This window comes from Vicia villosa, linkage group LG2 (genome assembly GCF_029867415.1).
Source record: "Vicia villosa cultivar HV-30 ecotype Madison, WI linkage group LG2, Vvil1.0, whole genome shotgun sequence".
NCBI lineage: Eukaryota > Viridiplantae > Streptophyta > Magnoliopsida > Fabales > Fabaceae > Vicia > Vicia villosa.
Window position 1 is genome coordinate 192,130,275 of NC_081181.1, and position 26,886 is coordinate 192,157,160.

General features: G+C 40.9%; 2 protein-coding genes across 2 annotated transcripts; one reads left to right on the forward strand and one right to left on the reverse strand.

The window, feature by feature from the left end:
- The first annotated feature begins 9,704 nt into the window (after positions 1 to 9,704).
- LOC131650969 (F-box protein SKIP23-like) lies at positions 9,705 to 10,757 on the forward strand. Its single transcript, XM_058920665.1, has one exon. It carries the CDS (start codon positions 9,705 to 9,707, stop codon positions 10,755 to 10,757), a length of 1,053 nt encoding a protein of 350 aa, XP_058776648.1.
- A 13,131-nt stretch (positions 10,758 to 23,888) lies between these two features.
- On the reverse strand, positions 23,889 to 26,602 carry LOC131647767 (uncharacterized). Its single transcript, XM_058917607.1, has 3 exons — positions 25,893 to 26,602; positions 25,049 to 25,166; positions 23,889 to 24,948 (listed from the first exon to the last, which is right to left on the reverse strand). The coding sequence occupies exons 1-3, from the start codon at positions 26,525 to 26,527 to the stop codon at positions 24,733 to 24,735; spliced, it is 969 nt and encodes a 322-aa protein (XP_058773590.1). The 5' UTR covers positions 26,528 to 26,602; the 3' UTR covers positions 23,889 to 24,732.
- Between the last annotated feature and the right edge of the window lie 284 nt (positions 26,603 to 26,886).

Sequence of the window (26,886 nt, forward strand, 5' to 3'; positions counted from 1 at the left end):
TCCTAAAATTTTTAATAAAAAAATTTATTATTTACTTGTTCTATGATGAGAAAATAATATAAATATAATAGAACAAAATTGTATATTTTGTTTTGTATTTAATGAATTAATATAATATGATAAACTAATCACATATTATGTGATATTTTAATTATTATCTAAAATATTGTCCAATAAATTGAAATTGAAATAAAAGTTAATAAAATATGATAAAGAAAACACTTTTTATTTACTCATATAATATTAGGTAGAATTGAGCTCATTTAATTCAAATGGAAGTATATGTTCATTAATAAACGCATCTCATATTTTGGAGAGGAAGATCTTGCCATAGTAATATCGGTGAAGAAAATGGTAAAAACAAAGAAAGAGTACTGTTTGGAGGTGAAGAATCACTCTGATGGGTAGATGAAGGAAATGGTAAAAAGGAAATGGTAAAAAGAAAGAGTAGAGTGTGGAGGTGAAGAGTCACTGGTAAATGAAAACAAATGAAAATGAGAGTTAAATTGTATTTTTTCCACATGTAATACATAAATAAAAGAAGTAAAGATTGATAGTTATAAAAGAAATTCTTTAATATATCCGAAAAGTTAAATAATCACTTATGCTACTATTTTTTAAAGCTTCAATGAAAACCTAATTAAAAAGAACTGTTGGAGTATTTATACGTGGATATTATTTTTATTTATTTAAATATTAGTGGAATTATAGAAAAATTTAATTATTAATTATTAATATTTTTGAGAGGAAATTTTGATAGAAAAAGTTATAAGATTATAATGTAATTTATTTTATTTTTAAATTTGAATTATAATTTATTTTAACAATAAGTAATAGTAAGTTCGATCTTCTGCAGCATCAAGAAAGAGTTGATATCGATACTTGAGAATTATAAGATCATGTTGGAACATTATGTATATATTCCAATATAGAGAGATGAATTGAAAAAGTTCATTAAGTTAAAGTCCTACATTGTATGTTAGTTGAAAAAACTCCTTAGTCCCACATTGGTTAGATTAGAAATCTTGGCTAGTTTACTTCATTATATAAGGAAGTCACTTGTTTTATTTTAAAACACACCAAAAACTTATTTTGAGTTTTCCTTCCTCACTCTCATAACTCTGCGTCTTTCGAATTGTCGAAGCAATTTTCCGAGTACTTTCTTGAGTTCTCCTTAGAGAATAATGTTAATTTCTCATCGTTTGAGTTGAGAAATTATCAAGTATAATTTTTTCTTAGATTCTCTTTAGAGAATTATTGAAATTTCTCTTGGTTTGAGAAATTACTATAACTGGTTGTTATATCAGATACTAAGATGGTATTTATACCATATTTGAATGGTCTTAGTACTATCTGATGGTGTATTTCTAGACCGATTATCTACCGTGCAAGTAGTAATCGTATAGTATAGAACTGGGCTGTTTTATCCTGGAGGCGTCGTGGTTATTAAGAGCTGCTTTGCATAATTTTGGCAGTACCGCGAAACGTCTTAAAGAAAGCGACCTAGTCCGCGACTCGACCCGGTAATTTCTTCGGTGGCAAACTTTTAGAACTGTGATCCAACAATTTTAAGATGTTTCCAATTGCCATGGCTACTGAAGAAATTATTGGTACTTCTACGGATACTTTCTTTGACAAATTGTTTATGTTTGAAAGATGTCATTTCAAATGTTGGCAACAAATGATGATTTTTCTTCTTAATGTTGAAAAAGATAGCTAACATTTTGACTAAGGACATTTTGTTGCTCCTTTTGGATCAACCGAACAAACTAAAGGTAAGAAATCTGAGGATTCAAAAGAAACACGTAATAGTGTTGAAGTTGAATTTGTTGCACAGATTAAAGCGAACAATTTACAACATAGGAAAGAAATCATCTTATAGAAAGAATGATAATAACATTCTGAATGGAATCGCAAATTATCTGTATGACTATTACAGTAACTGCGATACTTTCAAATATGTTTAAGAGGCTCTGAAAAACAAGTATGACATTGAAGAAGTTGGAGAAAGAAGAATGATTTTAGCGGCTACGTGAAGTATTAGATGGTAGATGAAAGGTAAGTGGAAACCCAAAGTCACAAGCTTCAAAAATTGCTCATGAGATAATCACTAAAGGTATGTATTTATATGAACAATTTGAATTTCTCTTATTATTGACAAAATGCCCCTAGTTTGAAAGTTTTTATGAATTATGCTTTGTTAGAAAATAAAATAATTTTTATTTAGAGACTGATTATTCTCATTAAAGAAGAATATGAGACATGATTAAATAGAAAAGTCTTGGTTATTTTAAACAACAAAAATAAATTCGGTCTGGTTCTAAAGCCATATGGCAAATTATTATGGAATTAGAACTGCAATATTGTGAACCGAATTAAGAATGGGAACCCTTTTATGGCCCCAATTGCTCCAACTAGACAACAACCACCACCTCAAAGAAATGACGTTGTTTTCTTTTTGTTTCAACTGTGGAAAACTAAGTCATATGGCTAAGAGATGTAGCATGTAATGCTTGAACTTGGTGTAGCCCGTAATGCACGAGTTAACCTGGCTAATGGAAAATTTATTCATATGATCATTGAAATCAACATGGTTGATGGATCTGATGGTTGGTGGATAAACACAGGCGTCTCTCGTCGTGTTTCTTATGATCGTGTTACGTTTAAAACATACACGAATACTAAAGATAAGAAAGTGTTGTTGGAAGATGTCCACACCACTAATGTTGTCGATATTGGAGAAGTGGAACAAGGTCCACCTATGAAAAGACTTTAATCTTGAAGAATGTCATGTATACTTCTGATATTATAAAGAATCATGTTTGTGTTTTTTCTTCTTCTAATAAATACGGAAAGATTTAGTCAATTTATTGGGGTAGATTTGTACACCATCATCACAAAGAATGATATTTTTGTAAATGAAATTGATAAGTTTAAAAACTTTGTAAAGAATTTGAAAATGATTTAGTAAGAATTTGTAGTGATAGGTAATATGTATGATTCTAGTTTATTTAATAATTTTTATAAACTACATGAAATTGTACGTGAAACGACTGCTCCATATTCCCCTGAAATGAATGGTAAAGCAGAAACAAAGAATAGAACTCTTACTGAATTTTTTGTTGCAATTATGATGAATTCTGGTGCTGCACCTCACTAGTGGGGGAAATTTTATTGACTGTTTGTTATGTCCTGAATAGAGTTCCCAAGTCAAAGAGTAATATGTCTCCTTATGAGATATTAAAGAAAAGACAACAAAACTTGTCTTATTTGAGAACTTGGGAATGTTTGGCTTATGGCAGAATTCTGGATCCAAAACGAGTTAAACTCGCTAGTAGAGCATATGAATGTGTACTCATTGGATATGCAGCAAACACTAAGGCATATAGGTTTTATGACCTAAATGTAAAAGTGATCATAGAATCAAAGGATTATGATTTCTAAGAATACGAATTTCCCTTCAAATCGAGAAATAGTGGGGGCACTCAATCGAGTCACATTCTTGTGATAAGAAGCACAAAAAGCAGCAACAATGTAGAAACCGAACTTCGACGAAGTAAAAGAGTAATAGTTTCTAAAAACTATGGGCCTGATTATGCGGCTTATAATGTAGAAGAAGATCTAGTAAATCTTCAAGAAGCCTTGTCATCTATGGTTGCATATTTATGGCAAGAAGCTATAAACAATGAGGTAGAATCTCTAGAGTCTAACAAGACCTGACACTTAGTAGACTCGCCTCCTGGATGCAAACCAATCGGTTGTAAATGGGTTTTGAAAAAGAAACTAAAACCCGGTTGATAAATACAAGGCTCGCCTTGTAGCCAAAGGTTTTAGATAAAGATAAAATGTAGATTTCTTCGATACCTTCTCTCCAGTCACTAGAATTACATCCATTAGGGTACTTATTTCAATTGCTGCTATTTATAATTTAATAGTACACCAAATGGATGTTAAAACTGCCTTTTTAAATGGTGACTTAGAAGAAGAAATCTATATGGAACAACCAGAAGGGTTTGTGATCCATGGATAAGAAAACAAGGTCTGTAAGTTAGATAAGTCTCTGTATGGACTAAAACAAGCTCCTAAGCAATGGCATGAAAAGTTTGATAACTTGATGATATCGAATGGATACAAAGTGAATTAAAGTGACAAATGCGTTTATTATAAATCTGAGAATCGCATATGCACTATCATATGTCTATATATAGACGATCTGCTCATATTTGGATCAAACATTCATGCCGTTAATGCTATGAAATCATTATTGTGCAACAATTTTGATATGAAAGACCTCGGAAAAACAAGTGTGATTCTTGGATCAAGATCACGAGATCCGAGCTAGGAATTTCTTTAGATCAATCATACTATGTGGAGAAGATCTTAAAGAAATATAAATACTTTGATTGTAAACTTGTGTGCACACCATATGATCCAAGTGTGAAATTGTTTAAGAACACTTGTGAAAGTGTAAGACAAACAGAGTATGCGAGCATCATTGGCAGTCTTAGATATGCCACTGATTGTATTAGACCCGATATTGTATAAGTCGTAAGATTGTTATGCATATTTACGAGTAGACCGAGTAACGAGCACTGACAAGCTATTGAGCGATTCATGAGGTACCTTAAAAGGACCAATCTCGGCATACATTATCAGAAGTTTCCTGTTGTACTTGAAGGATACAGTGATGCAGATTAGAATACATTGTCAGGTGATTCTAAAGCTATTAGTGGCTATGTATTCAACATAGTTGGAGGAGCTGTATCTTGGAAATCCAAGAAACAGACTATCCTGGCTCAGTCCATGATGGAGTCTGAAATGATAACATTAGCAAATGCTAGTGAAGAAGCAAGTTGGTTAAGATGTTTGCTAGCTGAGATTCCCTTATGGGAAATACCTATGCCTGTTGTGTTGATCCATTGCGATAGTACCGCAGCTATTGCAAAAATTGAGAACCATTATTATAATGGTAAAAGACGTCAAATAAGAAGAAAGCACAATGCCTTTAGAGATTGTATCTCTAAAGGAGCTGTAAGAGTGGATCATGTACGCACTGATGAAAAGTTAGCAGATCCTTTGACGAAAGGATTAGCTAGAGAGAAAGTCCATAATACATCTAAAAAGATGGGATTAATTCCTATACAGAAATGAGTTGCTCATGATGGTAACCCGACCTAAATGACTGGAGATCCCAAGAAATAGGTTCAATGGGTAATAACAAGTTGTGAGTAGTATGAGGCGGTCATGCTAGAGTAAATAAAAGAAGCATGAATCTTGAAGTAATAAGAGGATGAGATAATAGAAACTCTTAATGAGATCTATACTTTGTATGAGGGAGTACCTAGGATACATGAGTACTCTTGATAGACTCACCTATGTGACTGTGGAACTGAGGCCGGTTCCTATGGAATTTCGAGGAAGAATTCCTAGAGCCTTCACTAAACCGGGATACACGTGCAGGGCCATTAAAAGCACGGGCTATTAAGAATACACCTTAAGAAAAGGTTGTGTGCGAGTTTGATGTCTGAGATATAGTTCAAGACAATTGTGTCACTCTTGTTGAATTGGAATCCTACTTGCTACACAAAGGTTCAAGTCGTAGACACCTCTGCTTATGAACAATCTTAGAAACATCTGACGTTATTTCTGAAATACTATTTTAAATTCAAGTGGGGGATTGTTGGAACATTATGTATATATTCCAATATAGGGAGATGAATTGAAAAAGTTCATTAAGTTAAAGTCCCACATTGTATGGTAGTTGAAAAAACTCCTTAGTCCCACATTGGTTAGATTAGAAATCTTGGCTAGTTTACTTCATTATATAAGGAAGTCACTTGTTTCATTTCAAAACACACCAAAAACTTATTTTGAGTTTTCCTTCCTCACTCTCATAACTCTGCGTCTTTCGAATTGTCGAAGCGCCAACTTCTCCCCTTTTCTTTCTACTCGTTGAATTTTCCGAGTACTTTCTTGAGTTCTCCTTAGAGAATAATGTTAATTTCTTCTCGTTTGAGTTGAGAAATTATCAAGTATAATTTTTTCTTAGATTCTCTTTAGAGAATTATTGAAATTTCTCTTGGTTTGAGAAATTACTATGACTGGTTGTTATACCAGATACTAAGATGGTATTTATACCATATTTGAATGGTCTTAGTACCATCTGAAGGTGTATTTCTAGACCGATTATCTACCGTACAAGTAGTAATCGTATAGTAAAGAACTAGGCTGTTTTATCCTGGAGGCGTTGTGGTTATTAAGAGCTGCTTTGCATAATTTTGGCAGTACCGCGAAACGTCTTAAAGAAAGCGACCTAGTCCGCGACTCAACCCGGTAATTTCTTCGGTGGCAAACTTTTAGAACCGTGATCCAACAGATCATCATAGGGGACGGTAAATCTACTAATTTTTGGTTGGATCCTTGGGTGGGATCCCTTAATCATCTTGATTTAGCCCAGCGTTACAGTCAATACGAGAATTTTGGTTCCGAGTTTTATCATTCAAGGGAGATGCAATTTTCCGGAGCATATTGTTGAGCTGATTCCAAATATCATTGGACTTTGTGATCATATTATCCTTCCTCTGAATTTTAGAGAGGGCTGCAGAATTTGGTCTGATGCCTCAAATGGTGAGCTAACTCTTAAAGAAGCTTTCAAATCCAAGTCTCCTCTCAGACCTCTCCTTCCTTTTCCTATAAAGATCTGGAACTCCTCTATTCCCCTTGCCAAGGCTTTTACTGTCTGGAGACTGTGTCATGATAAACTTGTTACTGACGACAATTTGCGTAAAAGGGGTTTTTCGGGTCCTTCCTGGTTTAGTCTCTGCAGAAATCAAGAAGAATCTTCCTCTCATCTTTTCTTTATTTTTTCCGTTTACGTTTCATGTTTGGCATGGTTTCTTGGTTTTGTTTACAGCCCCCGTGCCCTTGAACATTTTAGAGGCCATTAAAATTTGTGATCAGGGTTGGAACAGTCAGTGTGGGGTTATTATCCAAACTGCCATTTGCTCCATCATTAACACGATATGGTATGCTCGCAACAATTCTTGTTTCAACATTCTGTCTTACATTGGAAAATGGCTGTGAATTTAATACATTTGAAAGCTTCTTTAATTGGTAATAACTCTACTAAGTTCGCCAATTCTTCCATCCGCGACTTCGCCATCATCAAAAGTTTCGGTGTCTCCATTAATCCACCTCCTGCTCCTAGCATTGTTGAGGTCATTTGGACTTTGCCTGCTACGGGATGGATCAAATTCAAACGCTACATAGACTGTTTTTTCGTTAATTCTTCGGCGACGTGTGGTGTTCTTTTCCCTAATGATAATGGGGAGTTACTGTGATGCATTGATAGTATAAAAAGTTTTATATTGGCCGTTGTGGCGAAACCAAAAAAATATAAAGCCTGGGCAAAATAAAACAGACTTTTCATTTTGTCAACAAGAGTATAGTTTAAAATAAAAGAGATGAAACATAACCTTATTATGGCGTGTTATATAAAATCACGAGACAAATATCCTTTTTGAGACTTCTTTCTAGTGAATGTTCAAATAATATCAATATTATCAAGTGACTTGAACATCTACCACTCAGTGTAACACATCATCAAGTCATTGAATCACACATCATTGATCTTATTGTGTAATTTAGACTTGATAATCTTCATTTTTTAAAAGCTCTTTTAACGGGTATTGTCGACACCGGCAATATCAAAACTAACTCAATAAGATTGTAAACCAATGAAAATACCAAATGTTTCTCAGTTTAAACCATCTTCATAGCCAAACTTTGAACATCTTCACAAGTGAAAAATACAGCATTTTTTTACTTGAAAAACATAAGTTTTAAGTTGATCCTTGGGTGCAGTTACCGTGCATAGATAAAAATCTATGCACCATGCATAGATTATTATGGACCATTGGATCAAATTCTAGACATCAATTGTTATTACTCAATACTCAATACTCACCACTCAATACTCAATACTGGATTAAAAACATGATCCAATGACTTATGTAGGCTTATGCATGGTGCATAAGGAAAATCCTTATGCATATTAGCCAAAGCCTCGATCATCATCAGAAAAATCTGCATCATATATGTATTTTAAATTATTTTTTTAAATTATATTGTCTGCATCATCAAAAAGTCAGCATGTTCCACAATGACTTATCAATAATTATCAAAAATAATTTAGTAAAATTCTTTCGTGCATTGTCCGGACAAATATAAGGTGGTTTTCAAGACGTGTTCTAGGCATAAATTTCAATCCAACACTTTATGATTTTTTAAATTATAATAAGATTGGTTATCTTATTTAATTATTTTTTATTTAATTAAAATGTCAAAATTAATGCCCTATTTTTTCACTAATAAATTGATAATATAATAAATTAATTATTGGAAATTTCTATAATTAAAAAAAATTGCCTAGTTAAATTATTTAAATTCAAATAGTTATCCATAAGATGAATCATAGTTAAATTTAAAAAATTCTCATAGTCACTTATGTAAAACAAAAATTCAAATAGTTATCCATAAGATGAATCATAATAAATTATAAATTTGTGATAATTTTAATAATTTTCATTATTTATTATCATAATAAATCATAATTTTAATAATTTAATTCGTTTTTATTTTTTTTACTTTGCGTTTTAATAATTTTAAATTATTTCAATTCATATTTGATCTATGATCCAATTAAAATATATATGGTATTCTATTTTAGTTTAATACATAGATAAAACAAAACAAAAAAAAAATTTAATTGCTTGTATGTTTAAAAAGAATAAAAATATATATTTAGAACAAAATTTAAAAAATGAGAGAAAAAACCATAAAGTAGAAATAACATAAGAAAAAAAAATGTAAAATATATAGGGTGAATATTGATTAGAGATACTGGAGATTAGTTTGAAAGAGTGGAGAGTGGTTCTAAAAAATTATAGGAGTGGAGAAATTATAATATTTTTATTTAATTAAATAATATATTAAAATAAATTAATATTGATAATTATTATATTATTTGAAATAAAAATAAATCAATATTGACAATGATTAAATTAACCTTAGTTTTGACTCCAAATTATATATATATATATATATATATATATATATATATATATATATATATATATATATATATATATATATATATATATATATATATATATATATATATATATATATATATATATATATATGGAAAAGCTAACATGTGCCCTAAGGGCACAAGTTAATGAGATATTTATAGAAATATTTTCTTGGAACGCGTGCATTCAATGTATCGAAACTTGAAATATGACTTTATTGCATTTAATTATTTTTAACTTTTTCTAATTATAGTATCCTTAACATGTGCCCTTAGGGCACATGTTAGCATGACCCATATATATATATATATATATATATATATATATATATATATATATATATATATATATATATATATATATATATATATATATATATATATATATATATATATATATATATATATAATAATGGAATGGCATACAGAAAAACTAATGGATCTTTCAAAAGATAATGCTTAGTGGCCCAATAGATTTAACCCTAATTCCACGCGATTTCAGGTTTATGGGGCAGTTCTTACTTCTTCTACTTCTACTTCTTTTGAGCTTTTATACTCAAATTCTAACTCCAAGTTTAGATTACAACAGAAACCCTAATTCCAGTATTTGAAAATGTGGGCTGAGTTACCAGAAGACATGATTGAATCAATCTCCAAAAAGCTTACAAGCTCTGTCGATTATGTGAGATACCGATGTGTATGTCGCAGTTGGAGACTCTCTACCCCTGAAGCCCCTCTCCATCTACCAACTCAACACCCATGGCTCATGATTTCTCACCAATCCTTTTTTGACCTCTCAACCAACAAAATCCATCAACTCAATCTCGCTCCACATTCTTCTCGTCGAACGTGTATCTATGGTTCTTCTCATGGGTGGCTTGTCATCATTGACAAGTTCATATCAGAGGTTCGTCTTCTGAACCCTATTACACTCACCACAGTGTCACTTCCTAAATTGAACCCTCTTGATCATCAAAATTCCACGGTTCTTATCAAAGTTGCTTTGTCATCTAGCCCCTTGATTAGCAGCGACGTCTTTACGGCATTTGCCTTGCTTCATGGTAATGAGTTTGCGGTCTGGAGAAAAGGCTATGAATCTTGGGTTGTTCTTAACTGGGGAATAAATTTTAACGGAGTGGACGCTATATACAAAAACGGTTCCTTTTTTGTTGTAGGCACAAAGGGAATCATTGCAGTTTTTGATGTTGACCGTCGTAAGATCTCTCATATTAAGATGTCTTTTGATATTGAGATTTCTCCTTTTGGGTTTATTGGACTTCCCTCTGTGAACGATCATAGCAATTTAGTGTTTTTGAAAGAGAACATGTTGTTGGTTATTCCGAAATTTAAATCTGTTAAGAATATGTCTGGTAATCGTGTTACTACAATTGGGTTTAAGATTTATGAGATGAATGGGAATGTTTGCAAGTGGGAACAAATTCATAGTTTGGGAGAGCACTCTTTGTTTATAGGGGTCAAATCTTCTTCCGTCATTTGTTCTTGTGTTGCTGATTTGGTTGGTTGTCGTCCAAATTGTATCTATTTCACCGACTTTACTTATGGGGCATATATATATAGTTTATCCAATAAGAGCATTGATCTGCTGCCCGGTAATCCACATATATCATATAGTCATTCAGTTTTTGTTGAGCCAAGTCCGAATTAAGTTAAGCTCAGAATCTCAATGAAGAAACTCAAATTTAATGTACCTTTCGATATAGTGCTTTCCTAAGGTTATTTTGATGGTTTAATTTTGAGACATTTATTTGGAGGAACGAATGTTGAATATTATGATATATTAGTATTTGTTTGGATATCTTTCTTAATTTGGTTATGTCGGTTTTTTTAACCCGACTATAGATCCAATCAGGTTTGGTAATCTGCATATCCAAAGGTGTATTTGATGGCATAGATTAGAACACCGAAGAACTTTAAGAAATTATTAGGTTCAATTCTAACTTGTCTATCAAAGATTTATTATGACTTATAAGTTTATAATATAGTAATTAGTTTTGATTTAGAGAAAAGATGATAAAGGAAACTAATTGTAGGAAGCTAAGGTTAGTCGCTTAAAATAGATTAATTTTTTAAAATTGGTTTCGGCGTCTGAAGTGATGCTGTTATCCGACGAGTCGCCCGATATGACTTGTATGTGACATCAATGATCTGCCTCACACATATATATATATATATATATATATATATATATATATATATATATATATATATATATATATATATATATATATATATATATATATATATATATATATATATATATATATATATATATATATATAGGGCATATCATATGAGAATGACATATTTATATGAGAATGTGAGAATGAATCTGAACCATTGGATTTTAAAACAAATGGTGTAGATTATAAGTGAATCTTTTTTTTCTCTCTCCTACTTCATTTATTTCAAGATGCATGAGAGAGAAAAAAAAGATTCATATATAATCTCCACCATTTATTTTAAAATCCAATGGTTCAGATTCATTCTCACATTCTCATATAAATATGTCATTCTCATATGATATGCCATATATATATATATATAGGATAGGATCAAATGACACAAAGGTGTCAAATTTTAATTTGACACCAAATCTCAACCGTTAAAATAATTGATCAAACGGTGATACTAATAGCTTACTTTTAAGGAGAAAAATATGCTAAATATTTGTTTATTATATATATATATATATATATATATATATATATATATATATATATATATATATGAGTTTAAAGGTAGTGCACTGACAGTGTAAATAAACTTTACACATACATCCAATCAAAATCCTCACACTTGCCATGTCATATTAATTTTTTAAAATTAAAATTGTGTTTTAATTGGATGCATGGTTGTGATTGGTTGACAGTGTAAAAATATTTTACACTGTCAATGCATATCCCTTTCTCTCTCTCTCTATATATATATATATATATATATATATATATATATATATATATATATATATATATATATATATATATATATATATATATATATATATATATATATATATATATATATATATATATATATATTGTTCTGGGCTGGGCCGAGATTCGGCCACCTAGTTTCAGCCCATTAGGCTTAAAGGCCCAAACCAACCTAAGCTACTGGCAGACGATGCTTCATGTTCGTCTCGGCTTTGCCCGGCACCGCTCTCCGTCTTCTAGCTGGTGCTCGGCACAGTGCTCTCCACGAGCAGGCGGATGCTCGGTACACAGCTTCCCGCGAGCACCTAACTGCCGAGGACCCTGCTCCGCGCAGTGGTCCTTCACACCCAATCCTCCGAATACTACGGAGTCCACGTGGCCCCTATAAGACCGCGTCTCCCTGGGATTCCGGAGCGGTTAACCAGGACAGAGGGCATCACGCACCTCCGATATTTCCGCCTAGGAAACCTGGCAGTCTCCTAGTTGGGCCTGGAAATCCAGTCCACTAGCGTGATCATGGCCCAGCGCTGGGGGCTATAAATACCCTCTCTTAGTAGAGGGTCAGGTACACACTTCTTTCTAACCTTTAGCTAGTACTTGCGCTCCTTTGCTCGTCAACTTACTTTGGCATTGGAGTATCTTGCAGGTACACCCCCCTCCTCCTTCCTAGAAGATCCAGTCCGAGCAGCCTACGACGATTCTTCTGATCAGGTAAGATCAGTGGCACCGTCTGTGGGAAACTTGCTTCCCCATCTTTAACAAACAAAGATCAAAGCTAATCATCTCTAATCGTCATGGCTGATAACAACAACAACATCCCAAACGCTGACCCTTTCCTCCTTCACGAGCTGATCGAGGAATCCTCCCGCGAGCTAGCTAATCATCGTCGGGGGGATCGTCGGCGACAAAGGTCCGGGCATGAAACCCAGGACACTCAGCTGTTGCAAGTCCTACAACAGGTCCAGAATGTCGATCAGGTTCCTCCCGAAGGGCACGTTCAGAACGGCGAGCAGATCCGAACGACCAACGGGCCGGAACATGCCCAGAATGTGAATGAGACCGACCTCCGAGATGGGCAACATGCTTCCTCATTCACCCACACCTCTGAGAGGCGGAGAGCCCGTCATGGAGAGGAAGAGGAACCACTCAACATTCCCGAGGACGCTGACCCCATCACCGTCCGCTTGCTCAAAGAAATACAATTGACGAACAGCCTCCTCAGAATTCAGGACGACCGAATTCACGAACTAGAAAGACAGCGACGACGTCGCCCCTCTCCACGGAAGCACTACAGGTCACGCTCCTATTCCTCCTCGCGCTCACCGCCGAGAAGATACCGTCGGCGTTCTCAATCCTCTTCAAGGTCTCCCCCGAGAAGACATCGCCGCCGGAGGACCCGTTCCCGTTCTCCACCCAAAAAGAACAGGAAGAACCAGAAACCTGAAGCCGCTGAACAGAGAAGCCCCTCCCCCGAACAGGGCCGCCGGAGCCCCTCCAAAGCTGCGTTGGGTGAAGACCAAGAGGATTCCCGACGAAACAGGCACTACCATTCACCAGGACCAAGCGACGAGGAGGACTTCCGCAGCCCCTTGTCCGCCAATATCCGGAGAGCCCACCTCCCTCGGGGGATGGAAAAACCGCCAGTATTGGACCAATACGACGGGACCACTGACCCCGACGACCATATTCGGAGCATCGAAGCGGTCATGGACTATCACGTCGTCAGAGGCTCGATCAAGTGCCGCATTTTCCCGACCACCCTCAGGAAGGGAGCGATGAATTGGTACAGAAACCTCCCTCCGAACTCCATCCATTCCTGGACCGAGCTCAAAGAACTCTTCTTGAGCCACTTCACGGCCTCCCGACGACAACCGAAATCGGAAGCCAATCTCGAGGCCGTGGTACAAGGACCCAACGAACCTCTTCGGGATTACCTTGAAAGATTCAACAAGGAGGCCGTCCAAGTGCAGACGGCCGACTACATGAAGAGGTACATCTTGGAGCGAGAACTTCTCCCCGGCAGTGACTTCAAGAAGGCCATTAAAATCGAGAAGGTGCACTCGATGAATTCCCTCCTCCGCAAAGCAAAGGCGTTCATCGACTTTGAGGAAGGCGAGGCAGCCGCGATCAAAGCCTCGAGGGGCAGTGATGCCGCTCGCAGCTCAAACCTCGAGGATCCAGGGTCACGCCGAGGACAAGACAAAAGAAGGGACGACAGGTCCCGAGATGTCAAAGAATGGCGAGGACCGGCAGGGCGTTTTAACGACTACACTCCTTTGAACACCTCCCGGGAGAAAATCCTGGCCGACTGCCAGAACGCCGAGTTCAAGAAATCCAACATCAGGCCCCCGAAGTCAAATCCTACAAGACCGGGGACGGACAAGTCCAAATACTGCAAGTACCACAAGAGTCACGGGCACATGACCGACGAATGCATACATCTCAAAGATGCCATAGAGACCCTGATCAAAGAGGGCCACCTGGCAAAATACACCAAGAAGGGAGAACCCTCCAAAAGAGACATCCCTCGAAACTCCGACGAGGGGAACTCACCAGACAGCAGACCGCTTCAAGTCGCACTGTCCGTAACCCGACCGGAAGACTTCATCCCTTCAGTCGGCGTGATGACCGCCCTCAGCACCTGGGAACATTTCCCCACCGCAATGGTCATCTCCAACGGCGGCGACCCCGGCTCTCTCACCGTCAGTTCAGTCAAGAGAAAGTTCGACGAGCTGCTCAGCGCCAATGCTGATCTCGGCCCTACTCTGCGGAAATTCCGAGGAAAGTCAGAGCCAATCACTTTCTACCTCGAGGAACTGCCCGGCGGAGCTCCAAACGCCACCATTCCCCTCCTCGTCCGAGCCAGAATGGCAAAGTTCGATGTTCGACGAGTCCTGGTGGATGAAGGTAGTTCGGTCGACATCATGTACTCTCACCTTTTCCGAACACTTCAGCTGGACGACTCGCACCTCACTCCCTATGTGGGTTCCGACCTCCAGGGTTTTAACGGAGCCACCACCAAACCATGGGGTTACGTCGAGCTGATTGTCACCTTCGGGGAAGGGGAAGCGTCCAGACAAGTCAAAACCAGGTTTTTGGTGATCGACTGCAAAACATTGTACAACTGCATCATCGGACGCCCAACACTGGCCGAGCTAACCGCCGTGCCCTCCACGGTCCATCTGAAGATGAAGTTCTACACGAGGACAGGGAAAGTGGCCACCATCAACTCCGACATTGAAGCTGCGAGGAGGATCTTCGATGCCTCCGTCAAAGGACTAGAGCTGATCGCCCCTCCGACCAGCTCCAACAAAAAACCAAAAGCTGAAGACAAACATCCTCGGGAAGATCAGGTTCCAACGGCCAACGTCAGCTCAGTCGACCTCGATGCAAGGTTCACACAAGAAGAACTGAAGACCGGGGAAGAGACACAATCGAAGGCCCCTCATCCCGTCCGGCCTGTCCCCGACGGAGATTTCGAGCTGATCCCCCTGGGAGACAACGCCGACAGAGCAGTGAAGATCGGCAAAGGCATCCCTGACCTGCCGAGGAAGCAACTCGTAGCCTGCCTTCGAGCCAATGCCGACCTGTTCGCCTGGAGCGCCGCAGAGATGCCCGGACTCGACCCTGAGGTCGCCTGCCACCACCTCTCCATCAATCCAACCGCCAAGGCCGTAGTACAACGTAGGCGTCAGCAGTCTCCCGAGAAAGCGGAGGCTGCCGAGAAAGCTGTAAAAGACCTCCTAGAGGCAAATTTTATTTCCGAGGCCAAGTACTCAACTTGGCTCTCAAACGTTGTACTTGTTAAAAAATCTAATGGAAAATGGAGAATGTGTGTTGATTATACTGATGTTAACCGGGCATGTCCAAAAGACGCCTACCCTTTACCTAATATTGATAGACTGGTCGACAACTCGGCCGGCTATAAACTGTTGTCCTTCATGGACGCTTATTCTGGTTACAACCAGATTCCCATGGCGAAATGCGACAAGCAATGCACGGCTTTCATGACCGAATCGGGCAATTATTACTACAACGTAATACCCTTCGGACTCAAAAACGCCGGGGCAACTTACCAGCGGATGATGAACAAGGTCTTCCGAGGAGAAATCGGCGACACGCTCGAGGTGTATATGGACGACATGATCGTCAAATCTCGAGAAGACTCCGATCACACGCTACATCTCGAGCGGGTCTTCAAGCAGGCCAGGTCCTGCAGGATGCGCTTCAATCCGGAGAAGTGTACCTTCGGAGTACGGGCAGGCAAATTCCTCGGCTTCTACTTAACAGAACGAGGAATAGAAGCCAACCCTGATAAGTGCCGAGCATTCTCAGACCTCCCTACCCCCACCAATAAAAAATCCATCCAAGTACTAAACGGAATGCTCACGGCATTATCCCGCTTCGTCGCGAAATCCGCCCAGCATGCACTTCCATTCTTTAAGCTTCTTCGGAAAGAAGCAGCTTTCGAGTGGTCCGAGGAATGCGAACAAGCATTATCCCACCTCAAACAAGTGCTCTCCAAACCCCCGGTGCTATCCCGACCAGACAGCAACGAGGTTCTCTATCTCTACTTGGCCGTTTCAGGCGAGGCGGCCAGCGCGGCCCTGATCCGAGAAACGGAAGACGGGCAGAAGCCAGTGTACTTCACTAGCAAAGCCCTACAAGGGCCCGAGGTCCGCTATCAACAGATAGAAAAAATCGCACTGGCCCTAATAACGGCCGCCAGAAGACTGAGGTACTACTTCCTCGCCCACACTATCATCGTCCGGACAGACCAACCGATCAAGCAACTTCTCAGCCGACCAGACATGGCCGGGAGAATGCTGAAATGGTCCCTCGAACTGTCCGAATTCGACATACAATACGAGGGCAGGAAAGCGTTAAAAGCCCAAGCACTCGCCGACTTCATGGCCGAGATGACGACGATCTCCAACTCCCCAACACCCACCGAGAATAAGTGGACCATCTATGTTGATGGCGCCTCAAGCCACGCGGGCAGCGGAGCCGGTATCATCTTGGAGAACGACGAGGGGCTCGTCATCGAAGTATCCTTAGTCCTATCCTTCACCACATCGAACAACCAGGCCGAGTACGAAGCCCTCCTAGCGGGCCTACGCCTCGCCGAGGACGTGGGCGCTCGGGAAGTCATGATTTATACCGACTCACAACTGGTCGCGTCCCAAGTTAGCGGCGATTACCAGGCCAAAAACGACACACTAGCCGAGTATCTATCGCTCGTCAAAGAAAAAATGAAAGGATTCGCAAAGGCAGACGTCGCACACATCCCTCGGGAACACAACTCGCGGGCCGACCTTTTATCCAAGCTTGCGAGCACGAGAAAGAAGGGAGGGAACAAGTCGGTGATACAAGAAATCTTGTCCGATCCAAGCATAGGCAAAAACACGCAAGCCATACAAGTGTTTGCCATCGGAGACGACCATTGCTGGATGACCCCGGTGTACAAATACCTCACGAACGGCGAGCTCCCCGACGACCCGAAGGAAGCCTCAACCATTAAGAGGAGAGCCTGCTCGTACACAGTCATCGAAAATAAACTCTATCGACGGGGCTTCTCCGTTCCCCTCCTCAAATGCATCGACGGCTCGCAAGCACTGGAAGTACTGCAAGAGCTTCACGAAGGGATCAACGGCCAGCATCTCGGCGGCCGGTCGCTGGCGAGGAAAGCCCTCAGAGCCGGCTATTATTGGACGACTATGCAGCAGGACGCCAAAGAGCATGTTCAGAAATGCGACAGATGTCAGCGGCATGCCGACATGCACCTAGCTCCCCCCAACGAGCTTAAATCCCTCTCCTCTCCTTGGCCTTTCTCCACCTGGGGAATGGACCTCCTCGGCCCTTTCCCGGTCGGATCATACCAGAATAAGTACCTGGTGGTCGCCGTGGATTACTTCACGAAGTGGATAGAGGCCGAACCTCTCGCCAAGATCACGTCCCAAAACGTGCTACGCTTCTACAAACGAAACATACTCGCTCGGTTCGGGGTACCACAGGCTATAATCACCGACAATGGCACCCAATTCACTGACAGGAAGTTCCAAGAATTCGTGGCCAAGCTCGGCACAAAACAGCACTTCACCTCAGTCGAACACCCTCAAACGAACGGGCAGGCGGAGGCAGCCAACCGAGTCATCCTCCGAGGACTGAAAAGGAGGCTCGGCGAAGCTAAAAAAGCTTGGGTCGAAGAACTACATAGTGTACTTTGGGCGTATAGAACGACGCCCCATTCGAGCACAGGCGAGACTCCTTTCAGATTAACCTACGGCACCGAAGCCGTAATCCCCGTGGAAATCCGAGAGCCTTCTCGGCGCACCGAATCCCCCCTCGAGGAAGAACTTCACGACGAGGCCATGAGGGAAGAGCTCGATATGGTAGAGGAGATCCGAGCAGGATCCTCCCTCCGAGAAGCCAAACTAAAACAGCAAATAGCTCTTCGCCATAACGCCAGAGTTATAAAGCGCGAATTTGAAATCGGCGCCCTAGTGCTCCGCAGAAACATGAAAGACTCGCGCGAGGGCAAACTAGCCCCGAACTGGGAAGGCCCATACCGGGTTTATGACAAAACCGAGAATGGCGCCTACTACCTCGAGAATCTTCTCGGCGAAAAACTTGCTCGACCCTGGAACGCTGAAAAACTCAGACGTTATTACAGTTAAACATAAACTAAAACGCCCGGCACCTGGCCCAAACTCAGGTAACAGACGGACACGGATCCACGTCGTCGGTACGGACGTGAGTATTCCACGACAGCAACTGTCTATCCCCCTCGTTAGATGGACGGACCGACCCCTCGGTGGGTTCTACACCTAGACCCTCCGTGGAAGTACCTGCATGGCAGAACCCCAGCTCGCGATGGGATCGTTCATGCCGCGAACGCTTGGCCACAACCGCGGTCTCGCGCTCGCTAATAGCGCACACCTGCTCTGCGCCCCCGGATCGTTCCCCACACCTCCGGGCAACCAACCAAGGCCGAGCATATTTCAATTGTTATCAATTATATTCCAAGTATTAGAATATACCCCCGGGATGTCCGAGCATGACCAACAACCCTCAAGTATTCTAAATATTGAGGCAGCTCTCCGGTATGCCCGACTGCGGCATATTGCTATCGAAACAATCAAGTGTTGGAGCAAGTCCCCGGAAAACTCGAGCACAACCGAACGCCATAAAATACTCTGTATAAAACATACAATCGGAACGGACGATCATGTTCAAAACGCTGTAAAATATTCTAAGTATGGACTATATCCTCGGAGCATACGAGCATAGCCTACAATCAAAGACGATATACGGACATGCAGCAAAAATAATTTAAAGCATACAATGCTAAAACAAACATGGAAAAATTGATGGACATTAACTGCCGACCAAATTGGCCGACGATGTTCTAATATTACAACCAAAAACGGGCACGCAGGCCCCCAATATCCCGGGCTTCAGCCCCAACAAATCACCATAAAATTAATGGCACGCAGGCCGAGAAAACAAGGACGCGCAGGCCCTAAAAACTCAATCGTCTTCAGGTGTGCCGGGGATCAACTGGCCATCCACAATCCTGCTCGACACTCCAATGTTGTCCGTCTTCAGACCCGGATTCAGAAGTTTCAACTGCTGAACGGCACATTTGAACCCCTCCTCGGCCATGTCAGCGAGCTCGATCTTCAAGTCGTCAATCTTCTCGACAAACTCGGCCCTCGACCTCAAGGCCGCCACATCCGAGGATTCTTCGGCGGTCGGCTCCCAAGCCTGTTCGAGTTCAGCAACCTTTTTCTTCTCTTCCTCTACCTCCTCGTTTTTCTGCTTCAAAAGATCCTCCATCTTTTTCTTTATCTTCTCCCGAAGAGATTTTTGCCGGGCAGCTTCCTCCTCGGCGGCCTTCTTGTCGTCCTCCGCCTTCTGCAGGACCTCAGCAGAACCCCCTTGGGCAAACATTTGAGCCATCCCGACAACCCTCATTACAGCAGCGCTGTCGCTGGCCAACTGCTTTAGCTGGGCCGGGGAAGACATCTCCTCAACTCGGCGAGTCTCATCCGGAGAGAGGGATAGAGGAAACTTCTCGAAAAACTGACCCTCTTTGAAGCAAGGAGGAAGTACAAATCCGCGCTCAGCTCCCGTGACTGGTGGATCTTCCCGGGACATCTCCGACCGACGCTGCCTCTTCGGCGTCCCCCCTTCCGGGACCACCAGAGGAGAACCAGCAGAGCCGGAATGTTCACCTGAACCCACCCCCCGATTCTTGTTTTTTAACGCCCGGATCCTCCTTCCATCCTGGGCCGCCTTCAGGACCTTGTCCTCCTTCACTGGCATAGCATCTGAAATACAAAACAAACAGTTAGCGAAGAACATTAACTGAAAAATCAAAATAAAGACTAAAAGTCCACCTAACAACGCTTTCGTTTCCGCCGTCGTCCGGCACATCAAAAGAGCCCGGGTGTTGATGGCTCTAGCTTCGGTCATCGGGACCCCATCCTCGTCACAAATAGGTTCCCCGGTCCTCGATACCCACGAACTAAGGGTGAAGCTGTCCACCCACTGGCAAAGACGAAGGTACGATGCTGCATCTTGCTCGTCCAAGTCCCCGTCTTCCCGAGCATAATGTTTGGGGGGAAAATTGAAGTGGGCCTTCCACCAGACAAAGGGGAACACACTGCAGAGTCTGGTCTGAACATTCCCTTCCTCGTCCCTCTCCGGGGCCCCGTCCTCGCCACGCACTGTCACCATTTTCGACAGCGAGGTGTAAGCTGCCCGGCTGCGCAGACGGATGACATAATACCGGTCTTTGAAGTCCTTAACCGAGTCAACAAACATTTTGAAGAGCTTACGGTCGGCGTTCTTGAAGGAAACCCAGCCATACCGCCCGTCGGCCACCTTCCGTTGGACTCTGAAACACCGGCAGAACAGGTCGGTCGTGGCCCCGATGCCCAGATACTCAAAGACAATTTCGAAGGCTCACATAAAAGCAAAAGCGTTCGGATGTAGTTGAGACGGCGCCAGTGCAAGACGAGCCAGAAGCGAAACCTGGAAGCTGGTGAACGGCAGACGAAATCCGAGCTCCCGAAAAACATACTCGTACATGGCGAAACTATCTCCATGAAAGTGAGAGCAAATGCGCTCGTCGGCGGACGGGCATACCACCTGAAAGTTCAGTTCATCGCTCGGCCCTCGTTCTTCAACTTCACGGAACGCACCGGACAGCGACTCGGTGTATCGCGATACCTCCAATTGGGGCTCCTCGGCCACCCAATCTAGGTCCACTTCAAAGTCATACTCAAACAAGGGGGTCACGGGGACATCCTCGTCGGACCCGGCTTCCTCGTCAGACCCAGCTTCCTCATCGGATCCCGGGGACACCCCCTCATCGTCACCCTTTTCTATCACTGAAAGAGGTGCGCTCTCGACCTCTACCCCTTCGACCTCGGAGCTGCTCGCACTCGTCTTTTGAGACTCATCCCACGAGCTCGAACTAGACCCTGAGCTTGACTCCGAGCTAGACCCCGAACCTGATTCACCTGCACGCAGAAGGAAAAAATGAATTCGACCGGTCATCAAATCCACCCTTCCACCGCGAAGCAAGTGAAAGGGTGGAACAGCAAGCAATTAAGCCACCGACCAAACCCCTTCAATGAATCAACCAAGACAGCGGCCAGGACACTCGGGTCCACCTCGGCAAAACTCAACGGGGCCTCAATAAGGCCGGCAACGTTGTGGAACAAACCGATTGGAAACTTAAACATGTCGTCCGTTCCATGAATACGACAGGTTGAGGCATCAAAAAGCCGGGCGGAAAACAAATAGCATCTAACGTTTACATTGGTTCCCCTCGGGCATCGCATGAATAACCCGAGGAAGATACCCTACTCCGCAGCAATATGCCGACTTAGATGGCGAAAAACGACATAAACTCATAGCTAAACTTATCGTAAAAATACAGGAAACCATTCAAAGTCCAGTAGGAACACAGTCGTACCTGATCCAGACATGATTTTGGGGAAACTCGATTGTTGGAAGAAATTCTTGAATGAGAGATTTGAAGATCGACCACAGACGCCGAGCACTTGAACAGAGGCGAAAAAATGCCCTAATGAGAAGCCTCGTTCCTTTTATAGGAGATTTTGCCCGGAATACGAAACGTCACGTCGGCTGACACAGATTCCCTAGGCGCCGCCTCCTACCCCTAGGCAATCATTACACTGCCACGTTAGCGCGTGCCCTCCACGCGCGACCTTCCGACTTTCTCCTCGAGGTGGCGCTGCTCGGGGCTGCCGGTCAACAGAAGTAAAACTCGAAGCTCCTTCCTCGGAACTCCGACTTGGGGGGCTCCTGTTCTGGGCTAGGCCGAGATTCGGCCCACCTAGTTTCAGCCCATTAGGCTTAAAGGCCCAAACCAACCTAAGCTACTGGCAGACGATGCTTCATGTTCGTCTCGGCTTTGCCCGGCACCGCTCTCCGTCTTCTAGCTGGTGCTCGGCACAGTGCTCTCCACGAGCAGGCGGATGCTCGGTACACAGCTTCCCGCGAGCACCTAACTGCCGAGGACCCTGCTCCGCGCAGTGGTCCTTCACACCCAATCCTCCGAATACTACGGAGTCCACGTGGCCCCTATAAGACCGCGTCTCCCTGGGATTCCGGAGCGGTTAACCAGGACAGAGGGCATCACGCACCTCCGATATTTCCGCCTAGGAAACCTGGCAGTCTCCTAGTTGGGCCTGGAAATCCAGTCCACTAGCGTGATCATGGCCCAGCGCTGGGGGCTATAAATACCCTCTCTCAGTAGAGGGTCAGGTACACACTTCTTTCTAACCTTTAGCTAGTACTTGCGCTCCTTTGCTCGTCAACTTACTTTGGCATTGGAGTACCTTGCAGGTACACCCCCCCTCCTCCTTCCTAGAAGATCCAGTCCGAGCAGCCTACGACGATTCTTCTGATCAGGTAAGATCATATATATATATATATATATTTGTTCCTTTATAAGGTGTTTTATGGATTTGCGCTCTTTTTTTAATGCAAATCTTTCATTTACTTCAATATTGCTCTTCCATTTGTTTGTTAATTTGTTCTTTCCTATTCGACTAAACCTATTTACTCTATTTTTGTAAGTTATTTACTTTAGATTTCTCTTTGCACATTTATTTTCTTTCAAGAAGATTTACACATAAGTAGTCAGAAGATTTTTCAGTTTGATCTTACAAGTAAACTAAAACTCATAATTGTTTAAAAAAAATCTACAGTAACAAAATTGGCACGCCCATTAGGACTATTTTGTGCAAAAAATTAAAAAAAAATTGCGAAGAGGATATGTGCTTCATTGTATGTTTTGAGTTTTGTGCGTTTAAATGACATTCATTGTTGAGTGTTTATGCATTTTGAGTTTTGTAGGCTCTTAATAAAAGGAATGAAATAAATATGTCATACAATTGTTTGAGTATTTCGTGATGAAATATAACAATTTTCTTATTCCACTCAATTGAAGGGTATAAAAAGTTATGGAAAGTGCGCCCAAATTGAACGGTATAAAAAGTGATGGAATAGAATCAAATGCAAGTTCCGCTTCATTTCATCCAAACATAGACATTTGGATAAAATGTTGTTGGGTGAGGTAAACTAGTGGATGTGAAATTGTGTGAACATCTCCTATAGACAATCCAACCCATTAATTTAGGCTTGGGAATGTCAAACTAAGATTAAATGAGATATATCTTGACTAAGAAAAATCGAATTCAGACATATATATATTTGAAATATGGTACTATCTTGATTGGGCAATTTATATATCAATGAATGCATGCAACCCTAATCCCAAATTCAAAAACTTTAAGTTTAAGCGACATACACACAGATTGGGGTGGTTTAGCTCCCTCACAGGATTCCTGTTAATTCTCCTCTATCCTTGGCAGAATGACATGATAGATTTTTCTACAACTACCTTAGGTGGTTTTTCGAAGGGATGCCCACCATGGCAGTGGCATAAATAAGCAGCACTGGTGCATTTATATTTTTGGATCTTTCGCCTTCCGCTGACAATGCTGGTTTGTATTAGTTTATTATGAGCATATACCCTAGCTTTTTGATAAGTTTTGAATATTTCTCAGCATCGTGTTTCTCAATATCTTCATGTTTACATATCTTGCTGTCTCGGTGAATTACACAAATTCAGAAAGAAAAAAAAAGTTTTATTGTAAATGAACCAATTTATTAATAATAATTGAATAATGAGAAACATCACAAATACTACTCAGCAACAGAATGATTTTGTCAGATTCATACTTCACACTGCAGCTGAATGATTATATTGATGTTTTCTATGAATCATTATTTGAACTAAAATCCCCTTTCAGCAGCCTTCAACTGCCAGAAAACCGCCCAGCATGTAAAGATGATCCGAGTCGATTTCTTACAGCAATTAATCCAAAGAAAACCTTGTCACTCAGATCAGAATTTCATAAGATAGAGATCTTCCAGACAAATTCATTCTTTTCGAGTTGATCAGCATCCTTGAAAAACTTAGACTTGTGTAGCAAGAAAAAGAATCTTCAAAATTTGTTTGCAAGGGAAAAACAATTCTAGGTCTGGAAACTCACCTCATATGACAATTGTCTCAGTTTCCCAACGATGCTCGAGAAACAGTTCAAACAATACAAGTCATTCTCTTGTTAACCAGAAGCAGTTTCAGGTGATTTTACTGAGTTTCACAAACTCATTCAGTAAATGATTTATTGACTTGTTCACTTCATCAGACACTACCAGCTGAGGATGCACCAAGTGTAAAGCATATGAAACAACAACCTTCATAACTAACTCCAAATCCAATTTATTGGCATCACACTTCCACACATTTTGATTTGCAAACTTGCATGATTCTCGCAGCATGCATTTACCACAAACCTGGAGAAAAATGAAATTGTAAATAACATGGGTAAGCAGATGCATGTATAAATATAAGTTAGAAAACATGGTGCAAATATTTACGCATGCTATGCCTTACTGTATTTTCTGGAACCTCGAAAAATTTCCGCAGTCTTTTTGCAGGGAAGACACAACTCTTGCCGGTGGAGGGGCAGCCAAACACTACCACTTGCTTTAACGCACTTCCTGATAGCCATCTGCGAATCCAAATTTATGTTACAAGTCGTCAACAGATTCAATACATCCAACAAGTATGGGAAATGAACTCATATTCCTCAAGTAAGATCCTCAATATCTAACAAGATCATAAACATATATTGTTCGATTATTATTGTTGACTGGCATATTTATATTTTACAACAACTCTCATGCTCAATGATTTGGTTCCTGGGGAATATTAGTTTCGGTCTCAGCTTTAGATGAAAAGAGACAGAATTTCAGGTTTCCTAATGAAAGAGGGGGAAAATTACAAGATCCAAGTGATTTTAGCATCACTATTCCAACAGAACATGAAGAAATTTTTAATTGAATCTCATAACATCTCGCCGGATTATGATGATATTTCATAGAGAAGCACTCACAGTCACATCTTTTCAGAAATTGATGTCACAGTAAATTTCTTACTCTGAAGCAGGGACACCAGAAACACAAAACAAACACATTTCTTATTACGAAATACGGACACCGGAAACATGAACCCGACATTAAACATAATAACAAGTGTCAGTTTTGAACACGGACACACTTTATTCAGTGGTGTTGCTGCTGCTACAGGGATTACTACTGGTTCACATTTCCTTAAATTTATATTCTCACTAAATCAAACATATAAAGACAACCATTTAACATAAATCAAAAGAGCAAATACACAAAAAGCTCATCACTATCACCATCATCATCATTAACATTACCAAAAAACTTACTTGGCCATTTCATGATTATCACTTGCAAATTTCTGAGCTGCAAACTTGGCATACCCCAGAGCATAAGGATTCTCAAACCAACCAAGATCAAATCTTTCATGAACATTAGCAAATTTAGCATCTTTAAAATACCCATTTTCGTACAAAAACTTCAAAAACACCACCATATCAATTGAAAGCTCCTTAACAACAAAAGGCTCCCTCGGCTTCTGCTTCTTCTCTACCACCTCCTTTGTTGTACTTATTACACCCTCAGGAAGAGGTTGACTGGTAAACACAGAAAACAAGCTCTTTTTTTCAATTTTCTTCGGAACCTCTTTTGTTAAAATTGGAACCTTTTTTGTTTTTTTCTCCTTCAAGATTCTAACTTCTTCAGTTAACTGCTTCAGTTTCTTCTTCAATTCGATGTCGCCGTCACCGTTTTCTTCTATTGTTGTGGTTTTTCCTGACATTACTTCGGAGAAGAAAGTGCTCAGGGGTTTTTTGGTTTGCTCGGTTTGGGAATTTGGGGGTTGGGTTTGGGGCGCGGTTGAGATGGGTCTGAGTGAGAAATTGGAGTTGAGAGAAGTTCGGGTTTTGGGGTTTGTGAGTTGGTGGAAAGGGCGTCGTGAGAGAAGGTTTTTGAGGGAAGCCATGGAAATGGAAAATGGAAGCAGTGAGTGAGGTTGATCAGTGCAGCGCGAAAAACACAATAGTGAATAATACGACGCAATTTGGTTACTTCGATTTTACTTGCAACAACAAACAAGTAAGTTTGGGCCTCTCATCTTGGGCCAACCCAGTTAACTAAGATTGGCAATTTATTTTTCGCAATTTCTCATTGCGTCTCTGGGACGCACCTTTAAAAATTCAAAAATGTCCTTGGATAAATTCGGCGATACATCTCCGAGCATACTAAACATTATTTTTAGGAAAAATTTAGTTTCGAGATGTATTTCTGAATACACCTCAAGGGTAAATTCAAAGATACATATCCAAAGTCTCCTTTTCATTT